The sequence below is a fragment of the Sinocyclocheilus grahami genome, unplaced genomic scaffold (assembly GCF_001515645.1).
Source record: "Sinocyclocheilus grahami isolate Dianchi unplaced genomic scaffold, SAMN03320097.WGS_v1.1 scaffold387.1, whole genome shotgun sequence".
NCBI lineage: Eukaryota > Metazoa > Chordata > Actinopteri > Cypriniformes > Cyprinidae > Sinocyclocheilus > Sinocyclocheilus grahami.
Genome location: NW_015505566.1, coordinates 42,585 through 50,937, shown reverse-complemented (window position 1 = coordinate 50,937; position 8,353 = coordinate 42,585). Strand labels below are relative to the sequence as shown.

Below are 8,353 nucleotides of genomic sequence, written 5' to 3'. Positions count from 1 at the left end.
AATTTGCCACTGATGATTCAAACGTGAGTTTTGGGCAGTGTAGAGTAGCTCTTGTTGTTTGTCATTTCTCCGATCACAAATGCAGACAGAGATTTATGTTTACGCGGCGCGATGCAATAATATGTATAAGTCATTATAATCAGTAATTATGTCCCCACTGGATGCAACAAATGCCTCGTTTATAATGGGTTTTCATGTTTTTGAATCATCGCTCCGGCCTGACAGGGCATCATCACAATATGGTAAGAGGCGTAACATTTCCGTCACACGCTTGAGGTATTCGGCCAATCACAACGCACTGGATAGCTGGCCAATCACAGCACACCTCGCTTTTCAGACCGATGAGCTTTGTAAAAATCAATGCGTTTCAGAAAGGCGGCGCATAGAGGAGAAACAATAATGTACAGTATGTGGAAAATAATGGGTTTTTTGGACTTTAAACCGCATAAACACATTTCATTACACCAAATACACAAAATAATGTTCTTTTTAGCAACATCATATGACCCCTTTAAAAGGATTTACGTGCAATATGCGCTTCCAGTCATAGACATGTTTTAACTCCTTTATTCAGCCAGAGCAGAGGAACATTATAGAGATTCGCCTTCACAGAATCCGAAAGTAACACAATCAAACTCCACATCCAATTACTCGGCTAAAAAAAACCCTAAAATGATCACGGTGGTGTCATCTGTTTGGAGCACTCAATACTATGTTTAATTGACATTTTCTGGAGTGCCCGGTTGCCCCCTGCATCAGCCCTCTTTCTTGCTTTTTTAATTAAAAGAACAAACTGAAGTTCAATAAAGTCAACATATATCTTCAACATTTCTAAAACATTAACCTGAAAATAGTCACCCACATTTATAGTCACAATACTTTCCCCCACAAAATTCTTGCCCAAACATGTTTTGAATGTTTTTAAAGAAGTCTCTTATGTTCACCAAGGCTACATTTATTTGATGATGTTAGAATTTGAATGTATTTTAAATTGTATTTTATTCCTGTAATGCAAAGCTGAATTTTCAGCATCATTACTCAGTCACATGATCCTTCAGAAATCATTCTAATATGCTGATTTGGTGAAACATTATATATCTTATTATTATTTTCAGTGCTGACAAGAGCTGTGCTGCTTTTTTATTTTTTAACTTAAAAACAAAACTTTTTTTTCAGAATTTCTTTATGAACAAAGCTCAAAAGAAGAGCACAAATTGACTTTTTAATGCAGCCTTGCTGAAAAAAATAATGAATGCCTGGGACATATTTAAAACTATGTCCATATGTAAAACATTAACTAGTTCTATAATCTGTGCAAAAGTAGTCATGTTTTTATTTAAGAACTAATTATGTAATGTGTGTTATTGTAATTCTTTTAGTAAGAAAAAAAATTAGAAAGATAATGATTACAATCTTTGGAGTCCTTCCTAAATAAACAAGGGAGTTAATATTTGTCTGTTCTTCATGAAAGGAACACTTAATCCTCATGGTTGAGGGAACAAACAATTGCTTCAAAACCCACTACAGCAGGGATCCTCAAATCTGGCCCACGAGATCCACTTTCCTGCAGAGTTTAGCTCTAACCCTAATCAAACACACCTGAGCATGCTAATCAATGTCTTCAGGATCATTAGAAAATCACAGGTAGGTGAGTTTGATCAGGGTTGGAGCTCAAATCTGCAGCGCATTGGCCCTCCAGGGCAAGATTTGAGGAACCCTGCACTACAGTAATCTGTCTTTGTGGGTATATAGACAGGGAAGAATAACTGAGTTTCTTGAGTTCAAATGATTTACTGTGTAATTCTGGCATTTTGAACACAGTCTAACTGTGATGCCAAATGATGCATTTATCTGTATTAGTGAATCCAATTTACTAAAAACTGCACATACAAACACATCTTAGTAACTGAAGAGTTTTATTGAATTATGGCTTTTCAATTGAAATACCAACATAATAAATTTTAACCATGATTGGCCTTAATATGAAAATTATGCTGATGTCTTTGAAATATGCCAACTGAAGAGTTTGTGCATGAGTGGAGAATAAAAAATATTATTAAAATGTCGTTTTAATCGGTTCAGTTAATAAACTCGCTGCTAAGCTGAAGCTGAAACCCTTCTAGATGTTCCTTCAGTCTCTCTCTGACATCTCCCGTGGGCCTCAGGTCAGACTGGTGTGTGAGCTGACCGTTTTCCCACCCCATAGCTGTTAAGACAGTGGAATCGCACTTCACAGTCAGTCCATCCCTTTCTTCAGTGTCCTTTGACTGATATCTCTCCAATATCGCCAGAGGCTGCACAGTCTCAATCACAGTCTCAACATCGACCCTGTTCCTTTGCCTCGCTTCGGCAGGAACCGGCATCAGTAGGACGTGATCATCAGTCTCTTCCTGTACCCAGAAGAACTGCTGTCCCTGCTCCATTTCCATGTCGCTCTTTTCCTTTGTGACGAGGTCAGGGAGAAGAAGTCCTTGCTGCGGCTGAAGCACTTGGATTTGCTGCAGCTGGAATGGCGCAGAAGTTTCCTGTAGCGTTGTCGAGTATTGAACAGGCCCAGGCGCAGTGTGCATGTCAGTCTGTGAATGCAGCAGAGCGAGTTGCTGGATTGTTTCTGCATTATTGTGGAGCTCGAGAGATGTTTCCACCTCGGTGTTTAGTTGGTGCGGCTGCAATTCCATGGTGACCACCTGCATTGTGTCCTCGTTCTCCGCGCTCTCACAGTAATATAAATAGTAGCTTTGTTGCTCCACAGGCGCTACATCAGTCCCTGAGGTCTCAGACTTTTGTTCTTTGAGCACTTTGGCTTTCATTTTGATTTCCTGGATTCTCTTAGGCTTATGTCTTGTGTGGGATCCTTGAACCTCATCAGGTCCTACAGTTGCTTCTTTGCATCCACTTACTTTGTTTCCTTCATTGTCTCTTCCGCAATAAAAGCAGCACCCTTCTTCTTCTTCCCCAGTGACTTTTCCCTTTGTCTGTGCTTGTCCGTTCCAGCCCTCAGCCAGAAGGTCTATTTCATCAGTTGCGCTCTCCTCCAATGCCTCAAGATTGCAACCTCTTTCCACTTTCGCCCCCTGTCCCTTTTGAGCAGCCCAGGTCGAAAACCTGCATCCTCGGGCCTCCTTTCCTTTCGCCCCATCTCGTGTGCGAAACAGGGTACTTCTGAGTCGGTTCTCTCTGAGGCGAAGTAACGCGTGGCGCAGGCGGTTCTCCCGCCGTCGAGCGGCACTCAGAAGACGCAGTGCTTTTTCTAAGCTGTCGATGGCTTTGTCGTAGCGCTTACGCCACACTAGAGGGCACAGCTGAGCATAGTTGTGCTCTTTCGGCAAGTAAAAGCCAGGAGGCGGGGGGAGACGCCTCATGTAGCAAGATGGAGAAGGTGGACAAGGAGGAGGTTGAGGAGAAGAGGGGTCAGGCTGTTGGTCATCTAGTGACGTCTCTTCAGAGGTTTGAGGAGCCTCAGATGAAGGCTGAGGAGGAGGCTGACCATGCTTGTCCTCCCCTTCACCTTTTTCACACTCATTCTCTGCTACTTTTTGCACCACAGTCTCATTGTTGAAGATCTCTTGGTTTTCTGAGTCTTCATTATTGGCGGAGCTCTTGACACTGAAAAGAATTGGTTTAAAATATGCACATTTATTCTTTTAAACAGGTTTAAAACAACGGAGCTTGTGCAAGACATGCATTTGTGTTTTTTTTTTTTAAATGACTGATCGTTTTGCTAGATAAGACCCTTATTTCTCGGCTGGGATCATGTAGAGCCCTTTGAAGCTGCACTGAAACTGCAATTTGGACCTTCAACCCTTTGGCCACCATTTAAAAACCTTAATTTCTTTGTGACTGAAGACATTCAGTTACATATGCTAAAAAAAACACAAACTCTTATGAAAAAGTACACTTTTTAAAAAGAGTATTTATCTGAAAATAAACTACTAAATAGAATACAGTTAGATGTTACATTTAATTGCATGTTATTTGTAATGAAATAAAAATGTATCATAGTTTAAATACAATTAGCTCACCTCAAGAATGCTTTTTTTGACTAATTTAAGTAGGACTTAAGTACATCTTTATAAGTAATTTCAATTACTTTGTCTTTGAAATGTGGTTGAAGTGTACTGATGAATGTACTGACGAGCATTTATGGTAAATTAATATATACTTGAATGCAATTTCTATTAACTCCTTCCCCGCCAGCGTTTTTGAAAAAAAAAAAAAAAGCCAGCCACCGCGGGCATTTTTGATATTTGAAATGTGGTTGAAGTGTACTGATGAATGTACTGACGAGCATTTATGGTAAATTAATATATACTTGAATGCAATTTCTATTAACTCCTTCCCCGCCAGCGTTTTTGAAAAAAAAAAAAAAGCCAGCCACCGCGGGCATTTTTGATCATTTTCACAAAATTTTCATGGCCCCCAGAATATTTTGTTGTATGAATATCTGAATATGCAATACATCAAAATAAAGAACAGAGCTTCTACTTTAAATAATAATAATAAAATCCATTTTATTCTAGCTTCAAGCTGTCTTTTTTCTTATCAACACTTGAATGTAGGCAAGGAAAAAAAAAAAAAAAGTCACATGATCAAAGCAGATGCTTATTAGTAGATCGCTTCCATCAACACCCTCAAAGCCTCACAGTCCTATACCACTTCCTGGATTGACATTTCACTCTGTAACATTAGGCAGTTTTGATTTACATGCTATTCATTCTTGATGATTGCATTATTTTGCATATGCATCTGCTTACATATGATATCACTCGTTGCAGCATCTTCCTCGCCTGTGTATTTGATCGGGAGATTCTGGTCTCATTCAGAAGATGCGAAATAATAGCGCCCCTGAACGTATAACAGTGAAAACACAGAAAGCTGACCGCTTGGCCATCCCACACACAACTGCACTTAGTCTTTTTTTTTTTTCCTTGACAAGAAATGCGTTTATTAAGATGCGGAACCGGCAACTAATAGAATGTTAAACATTCACCGTTTACTTTTTCAGAGTTCATTGATTATATAAAATTTAGTGAACTTTGAACTATGTAGTTATCTGCATGTCTCATCCATGAGTACGCAAGGATGAATAACAAGCTTTTGGGGGTGTTGAGAACTAAGCTGACTGAGCAATAAAGCTATAGTGAGCCCCTTGATTAAAATACCTGGAGGTGAGGAATAATACAAAAAATTGTCATATTCACTCAGTATTACCTAATTCACAACTATCTCAATTTATAAATTAGTAATATAAATATTTGAATATATCTGTAATTACACATCGTAACGACAAAGTTCCAGTTTAGTACATTTAAAATATATTAACATTAAATGTAATATCAAATAACATTACAGTTAAAATCAAGTACATGTGCTTTAGTATAATAGTCAACACATACAAATAAGTGTACGTCTTTAAAGCACAACAAAAGATTAACACATAATGATATAAAATGTACTTTAAAGTAAAACTTTTAATTTGACATTATTACAAAGTGCACTTTTTTTGAAGGTGTGTTAGTCATGTTCCAGTTTGAAGTGCACACTGAATACAATTAAGCACACTTCTTTTTTCACAAGAGAAAGCAGAAAGAGGTGATTTTTTGCAGCTCTATGTGAAATACCTGATATGTTTGTCCACATTTCGAGGTCTGCCTCTCTGTTTTGTTGCACATTTCCCAGAAATGCCTCTTTCGTGAGGCTGAATTTCAAATAAAGTGGGAATCGCATCGTCCTTCAGTCTGCGATAGCCACTGAAACAGGAGAAAATCTAAATTATTTATTTATTTGTACCTTCTAATATACTGCATTTCAAAAACAGAATTAAACCTAAACTGTTTTGGTCACTGCTTCGGTGATTCTGAAGGAAATGTTAAGCGTGTAATAATCAGAAGACCTGACACCGGAGAGTTCAAAGCTATCAGGGGTGAAGTGTTTAGAGCAGAAATAGATGAAACCACTCTGGGGGTCCCACTGTCCTTTTCCCTCAGGGCCTTTGCGACGAGAGTTGATAATCCAAGTTGTGCGTCGAGGGCTTCCCTTCTTTGGCAATCTGGAAAACATAATACACAATATTAACACGTTAAGATGATTTAATTACCCCCTCAGCAACTACTGTTGCTTTTCATCACACAAAACAATAATACTGACAATGTGCTGAGACCAATGCAAATGATTATAAACAAGTAGTTCAGTGAATTGGTCACCAGGAGGCAGATATTAATCATTGTATTCTTGAGCTGACCAAAATGATACATTTTGATTCAGAGGGCATGGTAGAATACAAACTACCAGACTGTACACTGAATGTTGAGTCATTAAATAAACTTTTATATTACTATGAAAATGAGCTTCTTAAAGGGGTCATATGATGCTTTTTTAAAGATTATTATTTTGTGTATTTGGTGTAACAGAATATGTTGACATGCTTTAATGTTTAAAAAACACATTATTTTTCAAATACTGTACATTATTGTAGGTCCTCTATGCCCCGCCTCTCTCAAACGCTTCGTTTTCTACAAAGTCCCTCCTTCCGACAAGCGCAGTCTGCTCTGATTGGCCAGCTGACCCAGTGCATTGTGATTGGCCGAACACCGCAAGCACTCGTCGGAAATGTAACGCCCCTTACCATAATCACGAGCTTCATCTTTCAAAATAAATGTAAAGACAGAGCCCGAAAGGGAACAGAGTCGCGTGACAGACACAGCGATGAAGCTGGTATGTGTTTGCAGTACACAAGCCACGTTTAAGACAGCTGACCCCCCCTCTCACTCTCTCGCTCGCACACACGCACACACACACACACACACGATGCGCAAAACTCCGCATTTGAACAGTCAATAACAAATACTTAAACTAATAACAAAACAGTAGCTGATTCAGAAGCGCCAGATGGTCATAGCAAAGTCAGAATGACCTCCTCTCCTAGGTTCACGAAACGGTCGTCCATAAAATGCATTGCTGTTCTGTTGTAAGTAATCTTAAAGATTCCTAAATGCATCTACTTCTACTTACTTTCTCCTAGAAACACACAGCGTCTCCCTGACATGCTGCTTCAACACTAACTGCGGTTACTGAAACCACGCCTTCTTTCTTTGCTGCACATTTGGGCAGCATTATGCAAATATTTCCACATAGTGAGGTAGATATGTGGGGGCGTGTTAGAACGAGGCGTTTTAGGGGGGCGTGGCAGAGTCTTAACTTTGATAAAGAATATCTCTTTGGGTTTGAGACTTTAGTCTTTGCAACTTCAGGGATCTTATCTATGCACAATCAGCTTGTAACACTCCAAAGAGAAAGGAAAACTTGAAATCGCACCATATGACCCCTTTAATGCTTAATCCAAATGAATCCACCTAAACGTGTGGAAATCTGAACATGTACATAGTAGCGGTTCTCATCTGGTGGGTCACGGGTCAATTCTGATTTAGGAGAAAGAAAAGACTAAATGCAAATAATAAAATGCTGGTAATTAGTAAATTTGACAACTGATTTGGAAATATCTGTGTGCACCTGTGAAAAGTGATTCCAGATTTCCGAATGTCTTTTGTGTCACGTGACTTGCAGCCTACAGCAGAGCAGTGTCTTGGCATCTAGAGGAAAACAAAAAACTATTTTTAATCAGATTTGTCAAAAATAACACCACATGCGCACTACAGGGGTGGCTAACCCCCCCCCCCATAGATGCTTTCTTTAATCACACAAATCCATTCCAGTACTTTTAATGATTTAAATGCGTTTAGTTTCATTAAAATTACCTGTTATTATCACTTGTCAGTAAGATGCAGTTAAATGAAAATTGTAAAAATTAAATAACATAAACCAGAATAAAAAATGTATAGAAATACTGTATATAATATAGTAACATTGTAATAATGTTAAAAAATAACACCAACAGTAATAATAATAATTTTAATAAAGAACTTCAATAATACTAAAATGAATTCTGTATGTGGAGGAGACTTCAAGATATCGATCACATCCAGTAATTTATTTATTTGAGGTTTTGACCGACTGGTCCTCCAAACACGGGTTCCTGTGTTGATTTAGGTAAAATATTTACTGACAGTCCACATGATGGTGAAAGACCATATCTGACTTGATCTCAGCTCAGCGTCGTCTTTAGGTGACTAACGTTACACACCAGGCTACTAAAACAGACGATAATAACAATCTGGTCACCTGAAACCAATATAAACCCAGGCTACTGAATGAAAAAAGCTGGTTGCTTTTCTGGAAAAGAATGTAGAAGCGATTTCTCTCTTCAAAAGCACCCTTAAGACTCACCACAAAGGCCTGCGACCTCACGAAGATGGCCGTCTTCTTCTTCCTAGCCTTCCTGCAGCAGCCAATCACA

The 8,353-nt window shown here is 38.8% G+C and overlaps 1 protein-coding gene across 1 annotated transcript; it reads right to left on the bottom strand.

Moving 5' to 3' along the window:
- Positions 1 to 1,960: 1,960 nt before the first annotated feature.
- On the bottom strand, positions 1,961 to 8,353 carry thap7 (THAP domain containing 7). The gene is made up of 5 exons (XM_016231308.1): positions 8,284 to 8,353; positions 7,510 to 7,589; positions 5,894 to 6,049; positions 5,622 to 5,750; positions 1,961 to 3,606 (listed from the first exon to the last, which is right to left on the bottom strand). Exons 2-5 carry the CDS (start codon positions 7,587 to 7,589, stop codon positions 2,079 to 2,081), a joined length of 1,893 nt encoding a protein of 630 aa, XP_016086794.1. The 5' UTR covers positions 8,284 to 8,353; the 3' UTR covers positions 1,961 to 2,078.

What these genes read in the sequence shown, in the direction of transcription:
- thap7 (XM_016231308.1), bottom strand. Translation starts at nt 7,589, where the DNA reads ATGCCAAGACACTGCTCTGCTGTAGGCTGCAAGTCACGTGACACAAAA. An exon ending in TTTGAACTCTCCGGTGTCAG is followed by an intron (nt 5,751 to 5,893) that starts GTCTTCTGATTA and finishes CTCCTGTTTCAG; the next exon opens with TGGCTATCGCAGACTGAAGG. An exon ending in AATGTGGACAAACATATCAG is followed by an intron (nt 3,607 to 5,621) that starts GTATTTCACATA and finishes AATTCTTTTCAG; the next exon opens with TGTCAAGAGCTCCGCCAATA.